The sequence below is a fragment of the Acanthopagrus latus genome, chromosome 10, assembly GCF_904848185.1.
Source record: "Acanthopagrus latus isolate v.2019 chromosome 10, fAcaLat1.1, whole genome shotgun sequence".
NCBI classification, from domain to species: domain Eukaryota; kingdom Metazoa; phylum Chordata; class Actinopteri; order Spariformes; family Sparidae; genus Acanthopagrus; species Acanthopagrus latus.
Genome location: NC_051048.1, coordinates 7,170,940 through 7,198,466, shown reverse-complemented (window position 1 = coordinate 7,198,466; position 27,527 = coordinate 7,170,940). Strand labels below are relative to the sequence as shown.

The 27,527-nt window shown below is 42.6% G+C and overlaps 3 protein-coding genes across 3 annotated transcripts; 1 reads left to right on the top strand and 2 right to left on the bottom strand.

Annotated features, from left to right (window-relative positions):
* Positions 1-1,409: 1,409 nt before the first annotated feature.
* On the bottom strand, positions 1,410-9,773 carry LOC119027306 (protein mono-ADP-ribosyltransferase PARP14-like). The gene is made up of 14 exons (XM_037112390.1): positions 8,288-9,773; positions 8,072-8,196; positions 6,144-7,097; positions 5,823-6,059; positions 5,217-5,441; positions 5,076-5,130; positions 4,652-4,798; positions 3,942-4,004; positions 3,685-3,861; positions 3,421-3,603; positions 2,673-3,293; positions 2,420-2,556; positions 1,986-2,166; positions 1,410-1,843 (listed from the first exon to the last, which is right to left on the bottom strand). The coding sequence occupies exons 1-14, from the start codon at positions 8,457-8,459 to the stop codon at positions 1,557-1,559; spliced, it is 3,564 nt and encodes a 1,187-aa protein (XP_036968285.1). The 5' UTR covers positions 8,460-9,773; the 3' UTR covers positions 1,410-1,556.
* On the top strand, positions 6,863-25,796 carry LOC119027310 (C-X-C motif chemokine 3-like). Its single transcript, XM_037112401.1, has 5 exons — positions 6,863-6,999; positions 22,807-23,164; positions 23,268-23,376; positions 23,517-23,594; positions 24,592-25,796. Exons 2-5 carry the CDS (start codon positions 23,104-23,106, stop codon positions 24,692-24,694), a joined length of 351 nt encoding a protein of 116 aa, XP_036968296.1. The 5' UTR covers positions 6,863-6,999; positions 22,807-23,103; the 3' UTR covers positions 24,695-25,796.
* On the bottom strand, positions 9,843-18,466 carry LOC119027305 (protein mono-ADP-ribosyltransferase PARP14-like). The gene is made up of 14 exons (XM_037112389.1): positions 17,545-18,466; positions 17,294-17,418; positions 15,532-17,043; positions 15,208-15,444; positions 14,424-14,648; positions 14,277-14,331; positions 14,018-14,164; positions 13,696-13,758; positions 13,432-13,608; positions 13,144-13,326; positions 12,374-13,012; positions 11,786-11,922; positions 11,412-11,592; positions 9,843-11,270 (listed from the first exon to the last, which is right to left on the bottom strand). Exons 1-14 carry the CDS (start codon positions 17,795-17,797, stop codon positions 10,984-10,986), a joined length of 4,221 nt encoding a protein of 1,406 aa, XP_036968284.1. The 5' UTR covers positions 17,798-18,466; the 3' UTR covers positions 9,843-10,983.
* Positions 25,797-27,527: the final 1,731 nt, after the last annotated feature.

Genomic DNA, 27,527 nt, shown 5'->3' with positions numbered 1-27,527 from the left:
CTTAACTCATGTATTTGTATGCTGGGAATATGTGTTGAAGTGTAGATAAAGATTTATTTTCATCCTGACTCATGCAACACAAACACTGAGAATTCAACAAGAACTGAAGCCAAGCAATGTGCAACGGGGTTGATAGGGCAGTGAGACTGTAACCAAAACATTGAGCTAGAGAGGTAGAAAGCTTAGTAGAATAGCTGCCTTGGTTGATAATGTTCTGTCATGCTGTGTTTCATTTGATATACAAAATATTGATAAATGCAGCTTGAACTTGGATTTTTTTATATGTACTCCGACTACGCAACTACATCTATTATACTGAAGTATTAAAGTTTCTGCTTGACAACTGTAAAGAGGTCTTTCCACCTATTTATCAGTCTGTAAAACAGTTTCTACACTGTTTTCTTTGTACAAGATGCAGATGCAAATATCAACCAAATAAAAAATTCCCTATACTTGTGTTTTTCAAAATGACCAGAAACAGAGGTCCCCTTTTAGATGTGCATAAATTAAGTGCCCTGTTGGTAATATTAACATGAATGTGAGTGTGAGTGTGTGCATGTCCAAAAGTCCAAAACTCCCCAGTGACACCATCAATGATTTGTCAAATTTTGTTGTTTATTGTTTATTAGATTATGGAAAACATTGATATTTCTGATTTGTTGTATTATTACCTCATTAATATTCAAATAGTTAAATTCTGAGTTTGAATTTCTTCTATAAAACAACAAAGCGCCCCTTCAAACTGTGGAGTAATTCTGAAATCTTTCAAACATTATTGTATATTTTTGTTCATTAATCGATGGTAGCTAACCCTTGGAGATACTGTCATGTCATGTCATGTCATGTCATTGTCCGTAACCGCTTATCCCTTTCCATTGGGTCGCGGGGTGTTGCTGCTGGAGCCAATCCTAGCTTTGTCTTAGGGCGAGGGCAGGGTACTCCCTGGATAAGTCGCCAGCTCATCGCGGGGCCCTCACTGATGAGCAATGTGGGGTTCAGTATCTCGCTCAAGGACACTTCGACATGCAGCTCAGCCCTGCCCGGAGCTGGGATTTGAACAAGTAACCTTCCGATCACTAGTTGACCTGCTCTACCCACTGAGCGGCAGATGCCCCACCCTTGGAGATACTGTTGCATCCAAAAAAAACCTGTAAAGCAGTGCTGATAACTATAACCCTTTTACATTTGTCTGTATCACAGACGCAGTAGCATGTGACTGTTCCTAAATTCCCTAGTAACAGTTACTAATCAGACAATTACATTGTTACTTGTATAACATTTGTCAATTATCTGCATCATGGGTTGATAGAAAACATAATTAAAGGTGCCATTTTAACGCATAGTGCGCAACAGCCACCTGACCTAAGAGGTTCTTCAGCCTGGGCTAACTTGTGCTGACACTGACGATTTGAATTAAAAATATTGTTTTGTTGGACTAAACAGCTCTGTGGTGTGATAGGTATACACTTACATGATTTTTCAGGCCTAAATTCATCTAATAAAACACCATCATCATAAACAATCTTTTCTGCGCCCATCCTCCATCCCTACCATCTTCACTTGAAGGTGATGAGGTAGTCTGGGTACGCTTGGCTGTCATGGAACACAACATACATCTTGGGATTGTCTATTCTGTCTACCACGCTGTCATAACGGTCGTGGGGCTGACTGTTAGTGCGAGGAGGAGGAACCTTCATGTCGCTGCTTCCCAGAGTGGAGACCCCAGTCAGGACTCGGGCCACAAACATTAACTGAGAACCATCAGCAGCGGACTTCGCGAAGGTGGAGCGGGCTGAGTAGTAGGCGTTTACAGCAAAGTAGGTTCCACGACCATATGAAGTTCCTGAGAATAAGAAGAAATGGGTAATTTAAATTAAGTCCTCAAATCTACTCAACATTGTTCAAAATCATCCATGTGATTGTTACACTTCACTAATTAAAGGAATTAAATGGAAATGGGAGAGGAGAAGGAGGGAGCTCTTTACCGTTCTGTCCTGCAAAGCTCCTGTTGAACCCAGTTTTCATGATGCAGTCACAGTTGTCCCGTGTCGTCCCGTGGTACAGAAGCTTTTCACGAGCTCCACCCACCTGTCTTCTGTTGTCGGAAATGTGCTTCTTCTGTACCTCATAGGACTTGCGCAGATGAATGTTCTGCAGGCGCTCGATCTGTCAGGAAAATAACAAAACAAAGTAAGTAACACGTTACCTCCAATGGATGGAAATATCTTAACTCCTTTCAACTGTACTGTGGTGATTGCATGCTAAAAACACAGATATTGTTCTGTAACTTAATATGGAAACATGTGTAAGAGATACCTTGATATAAATTGGTTCCATTTATGTGAATAAAAGCCATTTACCTAACCTATTAACTAGCTTCGAGTCTTCCATGTCTAGAAGCAATGAAATGTCTCCCCACCTTTATCGGAGTCTTGCTGACTGTCCGTTTGAATGCCTCCTTCACTGACTTGTACTCAGCAGAAGAAGGCTGCAGTGCAACCACCTTGAAAGCTTCACCATGAGTCATGCTGTCCCAGTAGAGAGGGAGGGTGAAGTCTGTAAAGAGGTTGTAGGACAAAAAAGAAAAATGTCAGAAATTCAGACCAAATGCGTGTTATTTTCAAAGCAAGTCAGGCTCCTTTGAAACATAAATGTTCAGCAACAACAATCACCAGGAAGATTCACGAGTCGTTTGAGCTTTGTCGTCTGTCCAGATAGTCGCGTTGAAGCCTCCAACCTCTGTACATCCACATTCCACTGGACGCCCTGTGCGTCCACTATTCCTCCTGCTATGTCGTTATTTTCCAAAATGTAATTGGCTGTTTTAGGGAGTCTCTCCCAGTTGCCGTTGTGTGCCAGGATGCACCAAGCCACACGGGTGAACAGCTCCTCCTCCTCCCTGGCTCTCATCTCTCTTCTGAGACACTCTTGCAGAGAGTCATTGATCTTTTTTGTCACCTGGTTGACTCCATCTTTTAACCCACTCACTGTTAAGCTTTTGGGTCTTGACTGGTCCCTTTGTATGTTCAGACCATGCGACTCCACCAGCTGAATCAGATCCTCTACATCGTCCTGGGTGAGGCCTACCAGATCCTCCTTTTTGATGGTTTGAGTGGAGCACTGAGTCTGATATGCACCCACCAGCTTTGTCATGGCATCGTCAACATCCTGTCTGGAGAGACCCAGGAAGAGGAAGACGGACTTCTGACTTGTGGAGGTGGAATGGAAGATGCTTAGGTCTGTGCCCACTGTCAAAGAGGGGTCTTGTTGTTGTACATGAGGCCTCCGAGGCACTGAGAGTGTATCAAAAGATAACAATCAGTGAAAACTGACAATAGAACAAGAGAATTCTGATTTGGAATAAAAAAACAAGAAAACAAGACATGCAAACATGCGCAAGTTTGTGAAACTTTCTGTTACCTCTGTTGATTACAGCAGCGGAAAACATTTGCATTGCTTCCTCTTTAAACGCCAAGAAGACATTGATATTAATCAGGACAAGGCGGATGTTGGTGATATAATGAAAAGAAGTATATGACGTTGCAATCTTCACCCCTCGGAGGATTGCACTTGCCACAACACCAGGGTCCAACCCTCCAGCTCCTGCATGAACAGTTTGAATGTTTACTGGTGGAATTAAAATTGCCCATCTAGAAAGTCTTATACCTTATACAGAATACCTACCAGCAGAGATGGCCGGAATGGCTACAGACTTATATCCATAGTTTTCACAATATCTAATGATGTCGCACACCCGTTGTTCGATGGTACCTGCATCCCCTTTTCCAGACACATGCCAAATGGCTTTACAGGGGAACCATCCAGGCCGGGATACAAAACCGCTTCTTCGGTTGATGTTTGCTACACACAAGAGAGAAGACAAACATGAGCGAAGAAGCTGAAGTGGATGTTGCTTGAAAATATCGAACATCTTTCCTCACCTGCTCTGAGTTCAGCCTCCACCTCTGGTCCAGCTACGGCTAAGATGTCTTTGCACACACCATCTGCAGGGAAAAGGTTACGTTAGAACAGAAGGACAAGGGTCTACAGTCATGAGCTTAATGCTAATGTCAGCATGCTAACATACTCATAATGTCGTCAATGTCAAGTTTTGATTTTAAAGGTCAAATTGATAACATTTCTATGTGAAAATCACCAAGTTGATCGTGTTCACAACAACGCCTGTAGTGTCATTAGTGATGTCACCAAACATCACTTGTAGTTTAGCGATCAAGCAGGGCAGTTATTCTACTGATGTTGGTGTGTGCTTTGTGCTAACTGGATCAGTTGCTGAACAAATCTGCTGCTGCAGCAACAGTATTCTTTGGCTCAGGGCCTGTGTGCTTTGCTTTGCCATTAGCCGCTAAATGTATCTGCAGTTCCAGTCTAACGTTAGCTAAATAGACAAGTCAACACAACACATCACCAACAACCAAGATCTTGAGCTTTCTTTAGAGAAGCAAAATTGCGTCTTTGATTCCTATCCAAGCATGTGCACACCAGAGTGCTCTGACTATTTACACACCCATTGAAATAATGGAAAAGTCTTTTGTGTGTGTTAGATATGCATTTGTGTCTATGTTTAAGGCAGAAATCACAAAATATTCATATATGTCAATCATTCTTTGCACATTCAAAAATCCAAACTCACCTATGTGAAAATCAACAAAGTTGGTCGTGTTCACAACAATATCTGTAGTCTCATTAGTGATGTCACCAAACACCAGTTGTAGTTTAGCCCCTCCTCCCACTGTCATTGTGATGTCATCAAGGTCACTGGTGAGCGATCTGAAGATGGCTGAGATGAAGAACCACGTATTTGATTTAATGTTCTACCTCATCAGCAACTTTGGTTTTTGTGAATATATAAGGATGGGACGAGGGTCACCATTTTCCTGACACACATGGTTGAATAAAACAATGTTCTTACGAGTCTGATAAACAGAGATCATTTGCAGATAATTTCATTTTATTCATGTGTTACCCAGCATCCTACTTTTTTTGGAATATGATAGGTTGTATATATGTGGGTATATATTTTTTTTTATTTATTCCCGAGCGTATGTGCAGCTTACCTTGGCCTTCTTGGTTCATATTTAAACTGAGGTGCCTGGAGACATCATGATAGCACTGCAAGTAAAAACACCAGCTTTAAAAACCTTCATCAATAAATCTTACAAGTATTCATCTTACATACCAGTTGTGTTGAAAGTCACCTCCTCAGAGTCTGGGTAACCTGATTTAATGACGATGTGGATGGTGGAGAGACAATCAGAGACTGCAGATAATCCAAACTGGTGAAGGGTCTCAGTCAGCACTTGAATGGCTTCACTCAGCGGGTATTTTAAAACTCTTCCCGGTCCGATAACTGGGAAGGCCACTGAGCAGAAGTGCTGCTGTGCACACAGGTTCAAACACCTCTTCAGGCCTTTCCGAAGAGCCTGCAAAACAAAAATCAAACATTTCCTCAGTGTTTTCACCTCCGCATTGACATTGCGAGCTAACCTAACATGAGTGGGGCTATAGATTAAAAGTACCACTGTTATTCTGAACAAGAACTGAAGCCCTGGGTAAGGCATAAGACCATATAACCGATATTCTGAAGCTTATAACTCTTGAAAATACAATTTAGCCAGGATAGGCAGGATCATAACTTTTCTCTCAAAGTTATTTTTAATATTCTTCTCGAAACTACTATGTCGGTTTGTGTATTTGCGTTCAAACGGATGAAGCCTCATCAATGCCTTTAAGTGGAAAATGTGGCCAGCTGTGCAAATTCACTTTTGCTTTGTTAAACTCTCCATATAGGCTTTAAATTCTACCTGCACACTCCATCCGCTGACCCCATCCCATGGCGAGCATTCAATGAAGAAGAGCTTGGAGCAACCCAGAGATGGAGGCGCATCAACCTGAAGAACATCACCAGGGGCGAAGGTGCGATTTGCTGTCTTCAAGTAAAACTTTGAGTTGATCGCATTCCCTGCTTTCTTCAACAGACATTTTCCAATTTCTGTAGAATTTAGTTGTCTGTTGATCATGGGGGCCACCAAAACATTCACCTGTGGAAATTATTTGAAATATCAATGTGAGTGTAACATGGATGATGTGCTACTTTCTGTCAAATAGAACAGAAAGTGTCCAACCTGCTCATCCACCAAACTGCCAAGTTTGATCTCCAGGCTCATCTTGTGGAACAAAATGCTGGAAGGAGTGTTGCAGCGCTGTCTGGTGGCAGGCTTGGTTCTGACACTGCTGGTGCTGAAGCTTTTCACCTCTGGGGAGAACACACCTTGTTGTTCCCTGATAATTACCCTACAGGAGCTCTCCACCAGCTCCTTGCTGACTTTACCCTCTGCTTGAAAGTACCGCTGAGCACCTGGTCCATCTAGAACCAGTGTGTCTTTCATCAGACTGGCTAGAGTTGCTTTCAAGTTTGCCTGAATGTTGGGGACCAGACAGCGGGGGCCAGTCACAAGCACAGAAGGGGATGGAAAACGCGAGGTTTTAAAGGTCACCTTGTTCTGCTTCATGCCAATCAGGTCTAAGAACTGATCAAAGCAGTCGACCAGTTCAGGATGTGGTAGTTTGAGCAGTTCTTTTGTCATTTGTCCTTGGTTCATCTGGTAGCTGTGCAGAATTTCTTTGAGCTTGTTCACATTGTCACTGTAGCCCACCAGTTGTACTTTGGTGGCTGCAGCTCTACTTGGTCCTGGGATGAAGCTGACGTCCACTCTGAGCTCTCGAAAGTTTGCCTCGTTCTTGGCTTTCATCAGGATTTCTTTCACTCTGTCAAGATCTGGAGGTACAGCTGCAGCTCCCTGCAGCTGAACATTGTCCAGACTCAGTTCTCTCTTTATTGTAGCCTCAGCTTCATCCAGGGCATCTGTGGACACACTGGACAGAACCAGGTCTGACCCCACCTCTATGGAAACAAGATTTCGGAGGCTCTGCTGGAAGCGAGCTTGGTACTTGGAGATGGCACCACTGGATGTTATGAAGGTAAGTAACGCTGTAGGAAGTTTAATTCTCTTTTCTTTAAAAGTTTTGGTCAGTTCATCACCTTGTGTAGCTCCTAACTTCACCTCCTGGTCTGAGACCTTGAAAAGACAATGGTTGGATTACAAATAGAAAGAAATTATATAACAATTGTCAACTTCTGTGTTGTCACAACAGCCAGAACAATAGTATGGTGGCTCTGAGCGCTGTCTTGTTGCGTATCCTTGTTAGTGTGGCAACTGACTAAGTTATGTCACACAGATGGCTCCAAATAGAAATTCTAGGACTGACACTAGAGGTATAGGATAAAGTAGATGTGAAATATATGTACCTGGGGGGGGACTCCATAAATACATTAAGGAGGAAGGACTATTGAGGGACAGGTGAATCAAATAAAGGCAATCAGAAAAGGAAGAAAACAAAGACAGGAAGCATAAAATATGACACATGAGGATGAAACCTACAAAATTAAACAGAAAATTATTGACCTAAAAACCCAAAAAAGACACAAGGTTCATTTCTAAGTATTTGCTTATTAACCAATGCAAGGATTGCAAACATAATTTATAAAGGTTAACTAGGCTTGTTAGTTAACTAGCATGTTTTCATGTGTTTCATTATTTAAATACATAACCTAATGGTTTCAGTGTGACCATTTACGTTCTAGCACTTTTAAAATGTAATTTTAATCAAATCTGGACATATTTTCACAACTGGATCATTTGCAAAATTGCGTTTGTTGTGGGGCTAATAAATACACCTGGAAGATGCATGTAGTATCTTCCAGGCTGTATTTTAATTAATTCAATAAAATTAATATTTATCTAATGTGTAATCTTTTCTTGGACCTTAATGAAATATTTTGGAGCAACCGCTGTTGCACCAGGATCATCATTTGTTATTAATTAATTGATCTCTATTTTGCACGTGTGCTGATTCAGTCATGAGCACTGTGTCTGATTTGATCTCGCTTGGAGTGTATCTGGTGACCAAAGTCGAAGGACCGGCCCTGACTTGTTTGTGTTTACTCAGCAGTTTAATCAGCTGAGGTTACTAAAGGGCAATATTTACTCACCTGTGATTGGTTGAAAGAGGGCTGATCAGAGTTCTGTGGCAGACTTATTCTGCTCACAGTCACGCGTAGTTTTCTGGCAGGAAGGGAGATGGTGTGAAACTTCCTTTGAATAACCCTTTCTTGGTCTGGAAGAAACAACAATGTCCAAGTTTCCAACAGAATCCTCCTTAAGTACATTCTGCCTTAAACTCATTTCAACCCATTGGGATTCCTTACCTTCTTTTTCCTTGAAACAGATTTTATATGTGTTGGCTCCATCCTTTTCAATCATTCCACAGTCACCTCCCCCAGAAACTCGTCTTTTATGAAAGTGTCTCCACACCTTTCGTTCCTCTTTGTCTGTCAAATCTCTGGCTTCAAAGTACAAAGGATGTTGGTATTCATCCATTTTGCGTACAAGTCTTAACTGACAGTAAAACTTTCAGCAAGTGTGACGCTTTTTAGTGTACCTCCGTCCCTGTTGAGTGAAGAGTGTGCACTGAAGTGTTTTTATTTAGTTTCCCTTTCCCTTTCATTTACTGTAAGTAGCTGTAGTTTAATTTTAACTTTATTTTCAAATGAATGATCCTGTAATGTAAAATATGAGGCTGAGTCTTAAAACAGCCTCAATTCCTTCAACTACCCAAACACCTCAAACATCACCAGTGAGGAGGCTCACCGTGTCAAAGTTGCGCTACATTCCCTCTCCTTCTTTGAGCAGTTTAGTAGAGGTGGCAGGGGCTTGACTCATGGGGTGTGTTGTTGACTTGGACAATCATCATATTTGTTGTGCTGTTGGTAGTGTTTCATGGCCATCTAGTGGTGGATGTGCAGATGCTGGGGATGCTGCTGTTTTGTGATATTTTCATTAGATTTGAGACTCCACATGCTGGAGGGTTAGGACCTCCTGATAGGAGCTCCTTACCAACTCCTTGCTTCCTTCTCTGCCCTCTGGTCCGTCTACATTGAACCAATGTGTTTGATCCCAAGCTGGCAAAAGTTTAGGGTGAGCACTATTGCCTACCACCTGTAAGAAAGGTTCGACTCTGGCCTGGGGAAGAGCCTTTCTGTGTGGACTGTGCATGTTCTCCCTGTGATAGTGTGGGTTTCCTCCAGGTACTCCGGTTTTCCCCATGTTGAAACATGCGTATAATGTTAATTCTCTGGTTCCTGGGTGACATACTTTAGATGAAGAGTCTCACTACGTTTTACATTGTATGATTGTATGTGAGAAATTAAGATTCTTCTTTTAGACTTAAAGACTTTTAAAGCAACATTATATTGATTGCAAATATCATGAATTGATAGATTTTTTGGCATCTTGACATCAGTATTGGAGAAAATATAGTCTGGTTTTCCTTGTGACGTCCTCCGGATGCTCTGCCTCCACGCAGCCAGTGGTTCTGTTAGCTGACTCTCCTCACTAACCCACTCAAGTACTCTAATAGTCTTCACCAAGTCCAGAGAAACAAAATGATAATGGTCATGATTTGCCAAATGTTCAATTGTACTCACCTGCTGGTTGCTCATTTTGTCTGTCTGCTGCTTTGGATGTAGTTTTGAGAATTAATTGGAGCTGGAAACAGAACTAACTGGGGCTGTGAAACTAATCTAAACAATAACCAAAACACTAAGCTAAAAGGGACTAGAAAGCTTAGTAATATTGCAGAGTCAGGCCCTGTGTTTCATTTGAATGGATCCATATGTCAACCAAATAAAATACTGTCTGTACTGTTGGTGTGTGTTTATGTGCGTCAGTGGTGAAAGTCCAAAATGCCAATGTGACATCATCAATGATTTGGCAATTCTTTATTAATAATCAGATTGGTAATAAGGCCATGAATTCCCAAACACACATTCAGACATAATTCTTGAAGAAACTGAAAAATTGCATTTGCAATTCAAGAGATTACCCAAACAGCTGAGCAGAAAACTATCTGTTTAGATTTAGCTTATTTATAATGACAACTACTAACTACTACTCTCGCTACTTGTACTTTTTGGAGTCTTTGTTTTTTTTTATTATTATCTAAATTAATGCAATTCATGCCACTTTTCAAGTCACATTCCACACAGATTAAAAATAAACTGACATAAAAAAAAGTTGTGACAAACTGTGTGAGAATCCAACAACAGAAAAGGTCCAAATAAGCAGCTGCAGCAAAAAAAAAAAGAAGCTGCTGACCTGAACACGCGTTTTAAATGTTCACTAACCAAGTCACAGTGTGAGAACTCTTTTCAACGGCGCTGTGCTATGAACTAAAGTGCCTGCCTAAATCCAGTAGATTATGACTCTTTACAATCTGATATTTTTTTTAACTGCTGAGGTTTCACGTTTGTAAAACTTGTCTTGAGCCCTGAGAAGTGATTTTACAATCTGTGACATTATCACAATGACGAGCAGGGGGTAAGTCAGTGCGCCCCATAACTGGGATGTAAACCCAAAAGCTGGAGAACTTTTTTTTGCCCTGTATCTAGTTTCTATATTACAGGAGGTGTGAAAGTGGCAGTGGCAGCTGGGCCGAGGCCGGCAGTCTGCGAACAGTACAGTACATCAATGCAATATAAGAAAGAACTGTGTCGTTATGGGTTGAGCTTAACATGATTGTACTTCGGTATTGATATAGAAAGAGAAAGGTTGCATCTATCTTAAATAGGCAGTGATTTAATGCGCCAAAAGTCACCCCAAATCAGACACATCATGCATGCTAAATGCTACAATAATTTAATAATTGGTTAATCATTCATTCATTCATTTAATGAGGAACTTCTACCTTCAGTGAGGTCTTTGTGCCAAAAATGTGCAGCTCTCATTTTCACAGCTCCTGGTTCATTTAATTTCTCTCACTGGTTTGGACGTAAGGCCTCTGTGGTGTGGTGTGTATATGTGAAATTCATTTTGTTGTCATGAACAATCCTTTCTGCAGCCTCCCTCACTTGAATGTGATGAGGTAGTCTGGGTACGCCTGGTTGTCGTGGAACACAACATACATCGATGGGTTGTCTATTCTGTCCACCACGCTGTCACAGCGGTCGTGGGGCTGACTGTTACTGCGAGGAGGAGGAACCTTCATGTCGCTGCTTCCCTGAGTGTAGACGCCAGTCAGGACTCGGGCCACAAACATTAACTGAGAACCATCAGCAGCGGGCTTCGAGTAGAGTGCTTGTGCTGAGTAGTTGGCGTTTACAGCAAAGTAGGTTCCATGACCATATGCAGTAGCTGAGAATAAGAGGAAATGGGGAATTTAAATTAAGTCCTCAAATCTACACAACGTCATCCAAAGTCATCCATGTGACAGTCACACTTCACTAGTTAAAGGATATAAATGGGCATGTAAAGAGAGAGGATAAAGATCTTTACCGTTCTGTCCTGCAAAGCGCCTGTTGAACCCAGTTTTCATGATGGAATCACAGTTTTCCTGGGTCGTCCCGTGGTACAGAAACTTTTCACCTGCTCCACCCTCCTGCCTTCTGTTATCAGAAATGTGCTTCTTCTGTGCTTCATAGGCGCGCCGCAGATGAACGTTCTGCAGGCGCTCGATCTGTCAGGAAATGCACCAAAACAACAAAATATACCGAGCTTCCGAATTCGGCTTGGAAGGATGTAAATATGTCGACTCTTTTCAAATGCACATTAACAACACAGATATTAGGCAATTAAACTATACAGAAATTTAAATTATAAGGGATACCCTGACACAATAAATATCTACAGGCAATGAAATGTCTCCCCACCTTCATCACAGTCTTGCTGACTGTCCGTTTGAAGCCCTCCTTCACTGACTTGTACTCTGCAGAAGAAGGCTGCAGTACAACCGCCTTGAGAGCTTCACTAGCAGCCATGTTGTTCCATTCGAGAGGGAGGGTGAAGTCTGAAAAAGTGAGGAGGAGACGACATGGAAAAATGTCAGATAATCAAAGTGAATTTGTTTGTAGCAAAGTCACTGTTCTACTTCTGGTGTCCTGCTCAGGAACTGCTCTGTGTCCGCTCCAAAGTCATCGTAAGAGTTTCTGCAGATGTGCAAATTTGCAAAAATAAATTGCCAAGCAGCACACAGCAGAAATCACTGTTTTACTTGCAAATGTTTTCCTTTATATCAAATATACATTTTTATCTTGAAACTTAATTTGATGCCAAAAAAGTCTTAAAAAGTGAACAGGTTATATGATCAAATGCTCCAGAACAGCTACAAAATAATCTGTGGGCAAGGGACAAGATTTTCGTATCAGAAGCTTTCAGTTTCGCGTTTGTTCCGAGTACAATTCTGAGTGCCACCATTCTGAGATTTTAACGTAAATAATCATCTGCAACAATCTTCTCACCTGCATGATTCACAAGTCGTTTCAGCTTTGTCGTTTGCCCACTTATTTGTCTCGAAGCCCCCGACCTCTGTGCATCCACACTCCACTCAGTGCCCTGTGCATCAACAATCCCTCCAGCTATATCATTGTTTTCCAGTTTGTAATTTGCTGTTTTAGGGAGTCTCTCCCACTTGCCATTATTTCCCAGGATGCACCAAACCACACGGCTGAACAGCTCCTCCTCCTCCCTGGCTCTCACCTCTCTTCTGAGATACTCTTGCAGAGAGTCATTGATCTTCTTTGTCACCTGGTTGACTCCATCTTTGAACCCACTCACTGTCAAGCTTTCCGGCCCAGACTGGTCCCTCTGTATGTTCAGACCATGTGACTCCACCAGCTGCCTCAGATCCTCTACGTCGTCCTGGGTGAGGCCTACCAGTTCCTCATGTCTGAGGGTTTGAGTGGAGCACTGAGCCTGAAAAGCACACTTCAGCTTTGTCATGGCATCGTCAACATCCTGTCTGGAGAGACCCAGAAAGAGGAAGACGGACTTCTGACTTGTGGAGGTGGAATGGAGGATGCTTAGGTCTGTGCTTGCTGACAAAGAGGGCGGTTGTTGTTGTTGTTGTTGTTGTACATGAGGCCTCTGAGGTGCTGACACTGCAAGAACGGTCCAAAGATAACAATCAGTGAAAATTTACAATGGTAGAAAAGAATTCTGGCTTTGAAAAAGACATATTCCGTAGCAAACACAAAAGAAGAAGAAGCCTGCTTGTGAAACTTCCTTTTACCTCTGTTGATTACAGCGGTGGGAAACATTTGAGTCGCTTCCTCTTTAAACGCCAAGAAGACATTGATCTTAATCAGGACAAGGCGGATGTTGGTGATATAGTGAAGAGATGCAGATGACGTGGCAGCCTTCACCCCTCGGAGGATTGCACCTGCCACAACACCAGGGTCCAACCCTCCAGCTCCTGCATGAACAGTTTGAATGTTTACTGGCAGAATCAAAATCGATGTTTATGTTTTGTTTGTTTTTTTATCAATTGCACATCTAGAAAGTCTCAGAAAATACCTACCAGCACAGATGGCAGGAATGGCTATGGACTCGAATCCATAGTTTTCACAATGTCTGATGATGTCGCACACCAGTTTTTCGATGATACCTGCGTCTTTTTCTCCACACACATGTAAGAGGGCGTCGCAAGGGAACGATCCAGACTCAGATACGAAAATCTCACCTTTCTTCACGTTTGCTACACACACGACAACAAAGACAACGTAAGTAAGAAGCTGTTCAACCTATTTGGCTCCAAAATGTCTCGCTTGTTCTCCTTTCTCACCTGCTTTAAGTTCAGCCTCCACCTCTGGTCCGGCCACAGTCAAGATGTCTTTGCACACGCCGTCTGCAGAGAAAAGGTTAGATTGACAACAGAACACAACAAGACTTCACAGCCAAAAAAAAAAAACTGCTGAATGCTAACATCAGCATGCTAACATGCTCACAGGGACACCATGAATATATGCGCCTAATTCAATGACGATCCATCTGATTGTCACTGAGATATTTCCATCTGGAATGAAGTCATGAGCCTAAAAAGCCACTAAAGTGGCCAGAAATGTTATAACACGGACTTTTGGTCAGCTACGCCAGCTCTCACCCACCGTTCTGGAAATTTTTAAAATCGGTCGTGTTCACCACAACGTCTGTAGTCTCATTGGTGATGTCACCAAAAATCAGCTGTAGTTTAACCCCGCCTCCCACTGTCATTGTGATGTCATCAAGGTCACTGGTGAGGGACTTGAAGATTGCTGTGAAGGAGAACACCACAACATGTTTTATACAGATAATGAATTGCTAATCAGTAAGTCCTTGAAGATATTTCCTTAAATGGTGCATATTCGTATTGTGTGTTTGGTTTACCTTGGCCTCCCTGGTTTAAAGTTGAGCTGAGGTGTTTGTACACATCATGGTAGCACTGTAAATCAAAACACCCGCATTAAACCCTCTCCTCAATAAATCCTGCACACATTAATCTTACAAACCAGTTGTTTGGGTATTGACAGTCACCTCCTCAGAGTCAGGATATCCTGGTTTGATGATGACGTGAATGCTCGAGAGAGAACCAGTGGAGGCAGATAATCCAAAAAGGCGAATATTCTCAGTCAGCACTTCAATGGCTACTCTCAGCGGGTATTTTAACAGAATTCCAGGTCCGATGATCGGAAAGGCCACGGAGCACACCCTCTGCTGCACGCATAGGTCCAAACACGTCTTCAGGCCATTGCCAAGGGCCTGAAAAATAAAAAGAAGACATGTCTGTAGTGTTTTCATAAGCACACAGCATAACACAGATTTGAGTTTAACAACAGTATTTATATAACAGTTTATTGTCTAAAGATTCTGCCTGACAATAGCAAGCAGAATCAGTCACGTCCCCAAACTCAACCATCAAGATTTGTGCATTGATAAGTGGGCAACTGGCCTAAAAAAACCACCGTGATCTATTCAACTGCAATCCAGATCCAATTATGCAATTGAGTTTTGTCCTGTCGACTGAAGCTAAACTTGAAAAAAGCCTATGAGTTTTTTATTTGCACCATTAAGACACATATTTCAGCAACATTCTAGGATTTGGCACAAGCTCCTTATCCATCGCTTTTAAACTATAACTCATGTCACATTATTTGCAATAAGCCACCCAAGGAAGAGCTAGATGAAGGGATTTCACCGATCGGTATCACTATCTAGTCACTCCACTGGATCTATTGTTTGTTCACACAGAGCGGATCTGCCGGTCAGTTAACCTATGTGAGGGTTTGACGAGATGGAGATTCAAGATAGACTACTTTACCTTCACACTCTGTCCTCTGACCCCATCCCATGGCAAGCATTCAATGAAGAAGAGCTTGGAGCAGCCCAGAGATGGAGGCGCATCAACCTGCAGAACATCACCGGGGGCGAAGGTGCGATTCGCTGCCGCAGAGTTAAACTTTGAGTTGATGGCATTCCCTGCTTTCTTCACGAGACATGTGCCAATATTTGTCGAAGCAAGCTGCCCGCTGATCATGGGGGCCACCAACACATTCGCCTGTGAAAATAACATGGAATAACATAAATGGGAGTGTTTCATTGTTGCTGTACTGCATCTTGGAAAATAGAACGGAAACTGGCGAACCTGCTCATCCACCAAATTGCCAAGTTTGATCTCGAGGCTCATCCTGTTAACCACAGTGCTCCCGGCATAGTTGCAGCTTAGTCTGGTGATGGACAGTCTGGGCGTCAAAGTGGTAGTGCCAGGGCTGCTGGTGGTTCCTGACACGCCTTGCTGTTCCCTGATAATAACCTGACAGGAGCTCTCCACTAGCTCCTTGCTCATTTTGCCCTCTGCTTGGAAAAACCGCCGTGCCGCTGGTCCATCTAGAACCAACGTGTCTTTCGTCAGACTGGCTAGAGTTGCGTTTAATTGTGTCTGGACTTCGTGGACCTGACAGCGGGGGCCAGACACAACAACAGAAGGGTACGGAAAATGTGAGGCTTCAAAGGTCACCTTGTTCTGCTTCATGCCAATCATTTTTAAGACATTGTCAAAGCAGTCGACCAGCTCCGGATGCGGTAGACTCAGCAGTTCTTGCGTCCCAATTTGGTTCATCTGGTAGTTGTGCAGGAGTTCTTTGAGCTTGTTCACATTCTCACTGTAGCCCACCAGTCGTACTTTGGTGGCTGCAGCTCCACTGGGTCCTGGGATGAAGCTGACGTCCACTCTGAGCTCTTGAAGGTTTGCCTCATTTTTTTCTTTCATCAGGATTTCTGTCACTCTGTCAAGATCCGGAGGTACAGCTGCAGCTCCCTGCAGCTGAACATTGTCCAGACTTAGGTCTCTCTGTAGTGCAGCCTCAGCTTCATCCAGGGCATCTGTGGACAAACTGGACAGAACCAGGTCTGACCCCACCTCTATCAAAACAGGATTTCTGAGACTTTGCTGGAAGCGGGCTTGGTACTTGGAGATGGCACCACTGGATGTCATGAATGTAAGTATTGCTGTGGGAAGTTTAACTCTCTTTTCTTTTACCTTTCTGATCAGTTCATCAAGTTTGGTAGCTCCTGACTTCACCTCCTTGTCAGTGCCCTCCAGGATGATCGTGGCGTTGCCTCTGTGGATTTTAACCTCTGGGCAATGTGTACAAATTTCTCGATTAAACTCTTCTTCCACCACTTTGAACTGCCTCTCCGCAATTGGTAATTCCCTCCGAGTGGGCAGGCTCTTTTCCAGTATTGCAATCCTGTCCTTCACGGCATCATTGTCTCCCACAATCACAGGATAACCACTCTCTGTGTACACTTTGATATCATCAGTCACAAAGGTGAGGTCCTGCATGAGGATTTTGGCTTGTTTTGGCTCAACCACATGATAGCAGAGGTATCTCTCAGTTAGACTGATGAAGACCCTATCCACCTGTAACTCCCAGTTCTCAGCAGCACTGACGAAGGCATCTCCAGACCCTTTATCCACATTCCCCCTAACCACTGCCCATTCTTCATCTAAATCAAACTCCATTGTGCAGCCGATAACAGACAGTTGTTTCTGTAAAAGCTTATTTGCTTTTAGGTTGTCTCTCAGGTAGAACAGGAGGAAAATATCTGGCTTGAAAATCTTCTCAAGGGTCTTTGTGTTTGGTTTTGTGAATGTCTAAAGGAGAAAAGCAATATCAAACAAATGTATGAGTTTATATGGGAGAAACTACATCTGCTTATCAGTATATTCTAAAAAGATAGAATAAAAATGTGTTGTCGCTACAATGGCATTCGCAACATTTGAATCATCAGATGTTGACTCTGCTCAGAAGTCCCCCTCAAACTGGTCAGGCCAGATCATTCAGCTCTGACGCTTTTGTTTACCACAATCACAAAGTGTCAGTCAATGTTTCCGGGCAGCTCACCTGTGATTGACTGGTTGAGGGCTGATCAAACGTCTGTGGTGAATCGGTTCGACTCACAGTCAGACGCAAGTCTCCATCAGGAAGGGGGATGGTGTGAAACTTCCTCTGCAAAACCCTTTCCTGGTCTGTTATAAACAAGGCCAAGGCCCAAACAAGACACTGGATTTACGCCAATAATACATAGAACACTATGTTTTTTAGTAAGTATAGTCTTAGCCTTTAAATCATATTAAACAAATGTGATTCCTTACCTTCTTTTTCCTTGAAACATACTTTGTATGTTTTTGCTCCAGCCTTTGCAATGGTCAAACATTCGCCTCCCCCAGAATCCTTTCTTTTCTGAAAGTGTCTCGTGACCTTCCCCCTCTCTCTGTCTGTCAAATCTCTGGCCTCGAAGAACAACGGATATTGGTATTCATCCATTTTACCTACAATTCTACACCTTAAAATGTAGAGCACTGCAAACTGTGCCTCCTGAGAGCACCGTCTGCTATGAACTGGCATATTTCGTTTCACTTTCACTTACTGGAAATGCTGTCATAACTACCTGTAAATGGATACACCCAAGCAAATGGGGTGTTTGTTATTAGTCTTAAGAAGTCTTTACCTTAGTTTGTCTTGTGAAGGTACAATGGTTAGATTACTGATTGCTGCAGGGATTGTTTTATTGATTTTAAATCAACATTGTGTCCCTTTTTACCTGAAAATACCAGCTTCAAAATCATGTTGGTGGCACAGTGTCTTGTTATGGGGTAAAGGGTGTCTCTGTCTCAGCCACTCCAGGCCCCTGTCACTTGTTTCTGCTCTGTGTGGTGGGGTATATACTCCCCTAGTACAGAGCAAGCTGTAGTTTTGGTGAATGCAGCCTTGAATCAACTCCTCCCCCAACAATTGTTCTACCTCTGCTTCCTGCTCTCTGTCCCTGCTGTGCCTGGCATTGTTTGGTGTCCTGGCAGCTGTCCATGTCAGTATCACTTTGCCCCTTACCAGAGTGCATTTTGTGTTTATGCCCTGTGCATAAGTGGTGAGTAGGGTTAGTCTTTAAAATATATTACAACATGCAAGTGAGTCTAACTAATCTCTAGTTTCCCCTTTTTTTGAGGTACACCTTGCACAATGACTGCTGCTGTTTTTGTTGCCCAGATTTTCCTCTTTCTCTTAGTTTTGTTTTTGCCCGCATTGTTGCCTTTAGTTTGACTTGATATTTATTTTGCATCCTGCAATATTTTTGCCTGTGGAGGTGGTGGTGGTTGTGCCAGGCGTCGGTTGTTTCTCACAGTTTCTCCCATTTATGTGTTTTGATTTCATGTCATGAAATGATAATAAAAAAAAAAAAAAAAAAAAAAAAAGAGGGAAAACACAAGAAGTTATAGTTGAAGTGGTGTGACTTTACCACATCCAACCACTAGATGTCCTGCTAAGACTAACAACTGTTTTGGTGCGCTGGCAACATTCAAGCAGACCTTCAGTGCAATGAGTGTCTTGAGTGTGTGCGTACTAATACTGAAGCAATACAAGTTTAGCCTTGTAATGTTTACACAGTTCAGTCGAGCTTAAGTGCCAAGACATCTGCCCTGAGAGGTCGGTCTGGCAAGCAGTGATACGCAGCTCCACTTGAGTGACGGCCTTGATTGACTTACCCATGTTTGTATTCTGTCACTGAAACTGAGCTGAGTTAAAGATATAGATACTGTATCATTTTCACATTAAAATGTCTAAAAATGACTTGACATTTGCTGTATGTTTGGTTTAGTTGTGCACTTTGCCCCCAGTGTTAAAACCCAGAGTCTGTCATTTTATTAAAGATAACAGTGCGTTTTATTTGGTTGCCTGAAGCGGTAACTTTTCAGGGAACAATCAAGAGGTTTCCTCAGAGTGTGAAAAAAGGAAGTAAGGGAATAAAAACATGAAGGAGTCTGACACTGGGGCGGTGAGCACCTGGGGCCCCAGTTTCTGCATTGTGTCCTTGTTGGGGTCAATAATAAATTACAATTGGGGGACACCCGGGGTGACTAGAGGGAGCTGGGCAAATCAATCATTTGGTTGATTAGATGGACAATTTGTGTGGTGTGGGGTGTGGGGGGCACTTTTGCTGACCAAACAGGCACCTGGATTGATAAGAAAGGCACTCAGGGATACTTGCGCTGTCCTTGACTTGACTTTAACTGGAACTAAGCAGGGGTACACTCTGATGATAAGCGAGGAGCACTTGGAAATTGATGGGCTTTCACGAGATATTCCCTGCTGTCCCCCTCTTCACTGATAGAATTTCCTTAGAAATTTGTTGTTCACATCATTTGGTATGTGGACTTGACGTGTGTATTTTTCTGCTGGGAATATGTGTTGAAGATAAATTGAGGACGGCTTGAATCTCCCACAGTGGCCCTTACGGTCTGTGCAGTAAGATTTACTTTTTATCCTGACTCATGCAACACAAACACTGTCTGAGAATTCAACATGAACTGAAGCAGAGCGATGAGCAAGATGCTATGTGTTCACATCTAGTTTGAATGTGTTTGTCCCACCAAACAGTGGTCGGTTAAGACCCTTGTAAAGACAGAAAGCTTGGTGGTTAATCTGTGGACCAAAAGATGCAGGACACAGTGAGGATGGCTTGAGTTTTTAAATAAAGATTTTTCTGTTGTTTGCATCATAAATGGAAAAAAACACACAAAGTGTCTGTACAAGGAGTGACCAGACACTTACTTACATTTTCCCTGTGCATAAAACCAAAATCTCTCCCCAAATTAAATATATGACCAAAAATAAGGAAATGGTAACTCCTTATGGTACGTTTTAAATAAAAAGTGCATTGGGGAAAAAGGAAAATCTCCCACTTTGAATTATAAGAAAATTCTGAATATTCTGAAGTTATTTGCCACATGTTTCATCTTTGATGCTTCGTTCAAACAAAAGGACGAAGGATAAAAATGACAATGTCTCAGCTGTTTCTTGGCTAATACCAATTGCCAGGCAACCAGCAGAGACGACAGGAAATATACAAGCACTTTCCACCTGTTTCCAGTCTTTATGCTAAGCTATGCTGCTAACCGACTGCTCCCAGAAGTTCCGAATGAAAAAGACGGACATGAGCGTGGTGTTAATCGTCTCATCTAGTCTTAGCAAAAAAAAAAAAAAGCGTGTGGTTGTAGTTCCTTAAACGCTGACCCGTTTATAAATCTCTCAACGCAGGTTTCATGATTGCAGAACATCCTGATCATGGGTCATGCTTACTTTGAACTCTACACCTCCAAAGTGCAGTATACTGTTGGCAGTGTCAGCCTCTCAGAGCCTACAAATGAACTTTTATGACATTGCTCTGTTCCTCATAGTCATTGTTGACGCAAGTAAATGCATTACTAACATACTAACTCACATTCCATTGTTTTCCATGGAGGTATCTACTTCTCTACTGAACAAAGATGAAGCAACTGATACAAGCGAAGGGTGACCAGTCGCCTTGCTCATTTCCATGCTGAGTTGCAGCATGATTGATGTGCACCACTGGTGAAAGTTGTTTGACTGCCCTTCCTCTACTCTCTCCTCTTTTGGAGCTGTGAGCCATTTCGATCTCAGTTGCTCAGCGTTGGCCCCGCGACGTTGCTCCCTCAGTTCAAAGGAATCTGGTGGGTGTGTGACTGTTGTAAGCTGCCAGCTCACAGCCAGGCACATGCAGCATTTAGTTTTCATTTTATTCCCAGGCACACCAGGGGTAGAATCAAATACACCAGCAAGGGCTTACTTTGTAAAGTGGCGGATGAAAAGTGTAATGTAAGACAGACCTATCTTGTTTGGAGGCGAGTGCGCCATTGGTGTTAACTTTGGACATTCTGATTTACGCTTGGTGTCAAAACACACTTGAGGCATGAGACATAACAAATACTTGTTTTCAAAAGGGGCTCTGTGGAACTAGGGTGTCGTGCCGGAAGCCGGTCATAGTTTATGTCAGCGGACTATTTGTAGACACTTGAGCACGTGCATGACGTTGCATCCCTTCAAACACCGTGGAAAAATGTGACCCAGGTCCTTCACTGAGAAATCCACAGTCCAGCAGCATTTAACAACCTGAGTAAATCGCCCATAGGCCTAGATAGATAGATAGATAGATAGATAGATAGATAGATGTGTGTGGTGCAAGATAAAATATGAGGTGCGGTGAACAGAGACGACCGGGAGAGACGGAGAAGGTCTCTCTTTTCACGCCGCTCACGTGTCGCTCACATACGTCGTAACTAAAGGCAGACTAGCAGGTAGACGAGTCTCTGTGTTCGGTTGGATGACGCTCAATGTACCTGGCAACCTCTGTAGTCTCATTTGGCCACTTTACCATTACGTTGTGGGACATTTAATGATGCTTTTTGTGCGGTAGAACAGAATGTGTAAATACCTAAACTGTGCGTTCACACCAAAAGCGACTTGAGCGACCGCGGCGAACTCATTTTCAATGTACGCTGGCGACGAGGAGCGACCGGTGGCGTGAGCGACACGATGCGAGAGCCTAAAGTTGACAGATGAACTTTATGCAAATGAGCAGTGGCGTGACCGTGGCGACAGCCAATTGGGAACCGATGTAATAGATTGATTATTATGTAGGCCTATGCCTGCTGCTTGTAAGACACGCCCCTTCGGTCGCTGCAGTCGCTGCCACACACGCGACTGCAGCGACATGATGTGAGCGATCAGAGCGACCACAGGCGATTTTATCGCTTTTGGTGTGAACGCAGAATTAGCCTGTGCTAACTACAGACCTTATTTTGGGCATTTAAACCAAATAAAAAGAAAAAAAATACATTCAAAAATCCCATTGACTTTGACAGGGGAACTGGAAGTGCAATAATGCCAACTGACTCATTATTACACCACCACCACCACCAGCATGTCTGGTCAATTGCAAAATAAAACGCCCTGCACAGGCTCGGGATCTACAGCACAAAAAAAAGTTGGAAATATCAACTACAAACAAACTCAAAACAGCCGTTTGATTAAACAGTTTCACTAAGTAGCCAACTCAACCACGGTGGCAGCACATGAATCAAGAAGGATTACGAAATGAAGACAGTCCGAGCAAAGGATGCAACAGCAAGGGAACGAAAGGATCAAACATGCATTAAAACACTCATTGGTGATTATGTTGAGATTTAGAATAATCCCAGTGTTGGTCATTTTGAGTTGCAAAAGAGGAAAACAACTTTCCCGTGCTTTCCCAGATGTGAATTATCATGCATGTCATCACAACCCAGCAGGTGGTCACAGTGGCAACCGTCGCTGTCTAGTCATCAGATAACGCAGCTGGGTAGATGAGATTATGGGGTATTAGAGCAGCGAGATAAATACGCAAGCGACTGATTTCACATGCTTGCAGGTAGAAAAATAGCACTCCAGTGCCAAGGATTTGTGAGAATAAGTTACTCAGGAGCGATAGTGAGGACTTGTGCAATATTAGCCATGTCAGCATCGCTCTCAAAGAGAGGCAGGCTTGTTTTAACAGGAGGATCTTGTTCCTCGCCACACAGGAAGTCTTTAAAAGGCCATGACAGCTCAAGTGGATTCTAAGGAAAAATGGAGGATTTTTTTTTTTTTTAAGCCACTTCTCTGGAACTGTAGAACTGAGTGTATAAAAAGGTTTGCAAGAGAAGATGGAGCTCAGAGCCCTGCACACTTCACACAGCAGCAGAGATTCTCCAGGTCTGAGGAAAAGAAATTTTGCAAGAAGACAAGTCTTTGCCTCAGTTTGAGACTGAAAACACACAGCAGATTGAGCAGATCCTCTGTGAAGGTTACCCACTAATTGCCAGAATTTTAAGACAAGCATGAATACTGCAATCCAGTGCATCGTTCTCCTGGCCTGCACCATCATTTGCACCCCAGCAGGTAAGTGTTTCCCCCTCTGTTTAACACTGAAGGTGAAACTGTCGGAGGTCCATGGTTTTATTCACACTGCTGTCTTTTTTTTGTTGTTGTTGTTGGTGTTTAGGTTCAATTCGATGCTTGTGCGTCAACACAATCAGTGCTGTGGATCCCAAGCGCATTGCTGGTGTGGAGGAGTACGGTCTTCGTCCATACTGCAACAAGAAAGAGGTCATGTAAGTATCTGCAGGAATGTGCCATACCACAAGTGGACCACATAGTAGTTTTTTGGTTTGTCAGTGATGATTCATTTCTATGCACTGCAGAGAGAGTTGTTTTTTTTCTAACACTGAGGCTCTCTCTCTTCCCCCTGCAGTGCCAGGCTCAAAGACGGCACCAAAAGATGTCTTGACCCGGCAGAGAAATTCACCATAGCTCTCGTGCAAGTGTTCAAGTAAGTGCAAACACGAGCCTTTTTCACATGTCGTGTTTTTTTGTGTAACAAGATGGGATAATAGCTTGCCAAGAAATCCAAGTGGGAGGGTTGAGCAATTTAGAGAATGGACCATCATCACTGTCAGCGTGCGTTAAAGAAAGAGGATGTCAAACGCTATTTGTGTTGTCCTGCAGCTAGTTGAGTAGAGGTAGCGTATACAACAGAAAACATTTAACGTTTAATACATCTTCTCTCGCACACTGGGGTTAGAGCAAGTCCTATTTGATAATACAGAGGTGGTTTCTCACTACAGCTGCAACAGAAGGTTGATTTAATCGATTATCAGTTGCTGTTTTAAGAAAAAATGTCAAACATTTGATGGTTCTAGCTTCGAAAATGTGAGGATTTGCTGCTTTTCTTTGTCGTTCATGATAGTAAATGGAAATGATTTGGGTTTTGGACTGTTGGTGGGCAAAATAAGCTTTTCAAGGAAGTCAATCTGAGGCACTGGGAAGTTTTTAAAGATATCAAAAAGGGGTTAAGGAGTCTGGAGATAACCCTTAGGTGTCATAATATAAGAGAAGTCAAGAAGGGTCGCCTCTTTTTTTCAAGGGATGACCAGCTGTGAAGGTTGGGAACTGCGGCTTAAAGGTGCAATATTTAGTTTTAGGGGAGCAAAATGAATGGGGAGGAAAAGATCTTCGTTGACCAGTATTTCTGTGCTCTTAAAGGACAACACAATTTCATACTGTTTCACTTAAAAAAAATTATATATATATTTCTGATTTTGTTTTATTTCCTCATTAATAGTTCTTCTCCAAACCGACTGAGTTTTTCCCAACCTATTCTCTTTCTGCTGCTCAATTACTGAATAGGTTTGCATCTTAGAACAGTTTGAGAGGAAAAGTACCATGCACGACCTGTGGTGAGGGGGTCCTCACAAGACTTTGAAACCACTGCTCTGGAGCATTCAAATTTCAAATTAAATGTTGAACTTGAGTTGTTTTCTCAACAGGAACTGGGCCAACCGTGCAGCTGAGATGAACGCCACCAGCCCGGGAACCACCAGGTCACCACGGACATCTACGACGACCACCATGGTGCCAACGTCACCGTAATGCAATCTGTGCTCGTGTTTGCCCTTGTTACACTACTAAAAACAAGGTGTTGATGTGAAGAAATGGATCAGCACACCTTCCCAAAGTTAGGGTATGGTCGTTGTGGTTTCTGCTTTGTTTAAACAAATAATAATAATAATAATAATAATAATAATAATAATAATAATAATAATAATAATAATAATGATAAACACGCCTTATAATACTGAAACAAGTTAACTTGCTTTTTTGAGCCAAAAAGGACAGTAAGTGATGTGGTTAACAACACATATACAACTAAGTGTTTGCAGGTTTAGGAGAGAGTTTGTAATGTCAGGAAATGTTATTTACCCAGAGGATTCTTCTGGATTTTGGTGGAATTGCTTATTTCCTTGTTTCTTCAGCTTATACACGCTGAGGAAACTGGTGTATTCATGCTGAGACACTGCCTAAAGACGGACTACATTGTTATTCAGGAGAGATTGTCTTTCTTTCTTTCTTTTTTTTTTTTTTCCCTTAAACGTGACTATATCGTTTGTGTTCACGATAAAATCTTTTTCACCAAATCACGTAGCACATTATAACTGTCGACTTTACGCTGTTCTGTAGAGGCATTGTTTGTGAGGTGATTCAAAGCTGGCGGGCAACAGTTCAGAAAAATAACTGGTCAATGGAAACTGTGATTTTTAATGGTTCATATGTTGGTGACTACGAGGAATGTTCAGTTGTTGATTCTAGCGGGCCCCCTTTTTTGTTTTGTTTTGTTTTTATAACAAGCGGTACATGCCTGCAGCGTGTGGATGCGCATTTGTATTAAAAGTGAGTGAAAGAGGAACTGCAGGATGAATTGTTTGCTGTAATGGGTCATTTAGAATCAGCAGGAGGAATCACTTAAAAGTTCCTCGTAGTCACTTTGAAGTGCACTTGTTTTTGTAATCCGAAGGGTTTCTCTCTATATTTTTTTATCAGAAACTATTTATGTACATATGTATATCATATTCAGTATGTGTGCCGTGTTTTCTTTTTCAAGCCTGAGATGATATCAGACAGTACTGACTGCCGTGTGCCACTGCTGCTGCTGATGTTCCACAAAACTGAAATAAATCTGAGAGACTGACAAAAATGAACGTCTTTGCCTTTGATTACAAACAAATAACCAGTTTGAGGTGGCCCATGACGGGGGGTTCCTCAACTTTATCCTCTAGTTGGTTGCGTTGCTGTCAATATTTGGTGCGCTTGACCGTTGAAAATATGGATGGAGCTGCTGGGTCTGAAAAGTGAAGAAGAAAAAGAAGACAAGCGAGAGAATGACCCCTCTCACTCCATTACCTCGGTGAGCAGCTTCCTAATGAGTTTACGTCGTTCATGTTCATTTTGTACATTATCGTCATGCGTTAACATGCCAACAGTCCTTAGGGACCTTCCCCCTTTCTCGCTCACTTTCTCTCTCTTTCTTTTCTCCGTCTTTTTGTCTTAGAAAGAAGAAGTGAGGTGACAAATCACCATCACTGACGCCCGCTGTTGCAATAGTGATGGATGCAGCAACACTGATGAAACAGCTGCTCGGAAAAGGTTTTCACACAGCCCCATTCCAAAATCCATCTTCTTGCTTCATTTTGGCATGATTTCAGCGTTATTAACAAAAACAGTTTATCCATAGTAGACGTGAACCTTAAAGGGTTTCACAAGACACAAGCACTGTTTGCTATTACTGAAGGGTTCATAACCAAATGAGGGACTTTTGAGAACCAGACCGTCACACAGTCACAGATATTATGATGTTTAGATTGTTAATTGATATAGAGCCTTTGTACAATATCATGGTCATTCTGTGCCTTTTGCTCTTACAAATCCCGTTAAAAGTCCCCACAAGGGCTGTTATGCACGAGATGACAATTTAGCCGAGTCATACTGTACTACATCATTTCAGATCATACAGTCACATGGGCTTGAGGCTTTGCATGATGACCCACTTCTATCCCACACGTATGACCCCAAAACATCTGATCAAGACACATGACAAGTCCCTTGTCATCAAAAGGGAAGATTTCAGTTATCTTTTTACCGATACTTGTGGACAGATGAGTGTAGGTCTGTGACAGAGACTTGGAGGGGACCGGCGGATTGTCCGGTGGTAAACGATCTGGCAGAAATTAGGCGAATAGTCCTGGTAATGATTTCAGAAATCAGATGACGGTTTCAACATGCGTGGGAACAAAAAGGGTGAACTGAACTGTTTCTCATTTCCATTTTTTTTTCCAGGACAAGTATTTTGGATGTTTTTATACACTGCTGTTTTGAAATTATGCCCAAAAAACCCACAACTAAACCCTCAAATTACGAAAAAAAACCAAAACAAAAACCTTCCCTTCACCCTTCCCTACGATGGCTGCCTAAGAAAACAAAAGAACAAAAGAAAACCCCACAAAACATCCAATGTTTGGTTTAGATTATAATCAGTCCAACATGGAGGACTGCGATTATACAGTAACGAAAACGAAAAAATAATCATAGAGAGTAGGTGGCACTTCTGCCAATAGGTTCCACTTAAGCCCTGCACACTGTACATCTGGAGCTGCACAACTTGGCGGGGGGGTAACAGGGGCCAGTGCCCCCGTAACTCTGAGTCCGGACCCCCCTGTGGCCCCCCCAACAGGGAGTCTGCATCAGTAGTACAATGACACATTTATTGCAATGATTTTGTACTGGAGGGAAAGACAGAAATTGGGTGTCTCAGCAGTTTTCTACCCAATCAAAATTGTTGAAATTGTTTTGTCTGAATGAGGGATTTGTATTTTTTCCCGGGTTGCATGTGCTCCGTAACAAAAAAGCTGGCCCCAACCTGGCCCCCCTT

Coding starts and splice junctions, on each gene's coding strand:
- LOC119027306 (XM_037112390.1), bottom strand. CDS start 8,459: ATGGATGAATACCAACATCCTTTGTACTTTGAAGCCAGAGATTTGACA. Junction 5,131..5,216: donor GTTACCCAGACTCTGAGGAG/GTGACTTTCAAC, acceptor TTTTACTTGCAG/TGCTATCATGATGTCTCCAG. Junction 4,799..5,075: donor TATGAACCAAGAAGGCCAAG/GTAAGCTGCACA, acceptor TCTTCATCTCAG/CCATCTTCAGATCGCTCACC.
- LOC119027305 (XM_037112389.1), bottom strand. CDS start 17,797: ATGCCAGTTCATAGCAGACGGTGCTCTCAGGAGGCACAGTTTGCAGTG. Junction 13,759..14,017: donor TTTTAAAAATTTCCAGAACG/GTGGGTGAGAGC, acceptor TTTTCTCTGCAG/ACGGCGTGTGCAAAGACATC. Junction 11,923..12,373: donor ACGACTTGTGAATCATGCAG/GTGAGAAGATTG, acceptor TCACTTTTTCAG/ACTTCACCCTCCCTCTCGAA.
- LOC119027310 (XM_037112401.1), top strand. CDS start 23,104: ATGAATACTGCAATCCAGTGCATCGTTCTCCTGGCCTGCACCATCATT. Junction 23,165..23,267: donor CATCATTTGCACCCCAGCAG/GTAAGTGTTTCC, acceptor GTTGGTGTTTAG/GTTCAATTCGATGCTTGTGC. Junction 23,595..24,591: donor GCTCTCGTGCAAGTGTTCAA/GTAAGTGCAAAC, acceptor TTTTCTCAACAG/GAACTGGGCCAACCGTGCAG.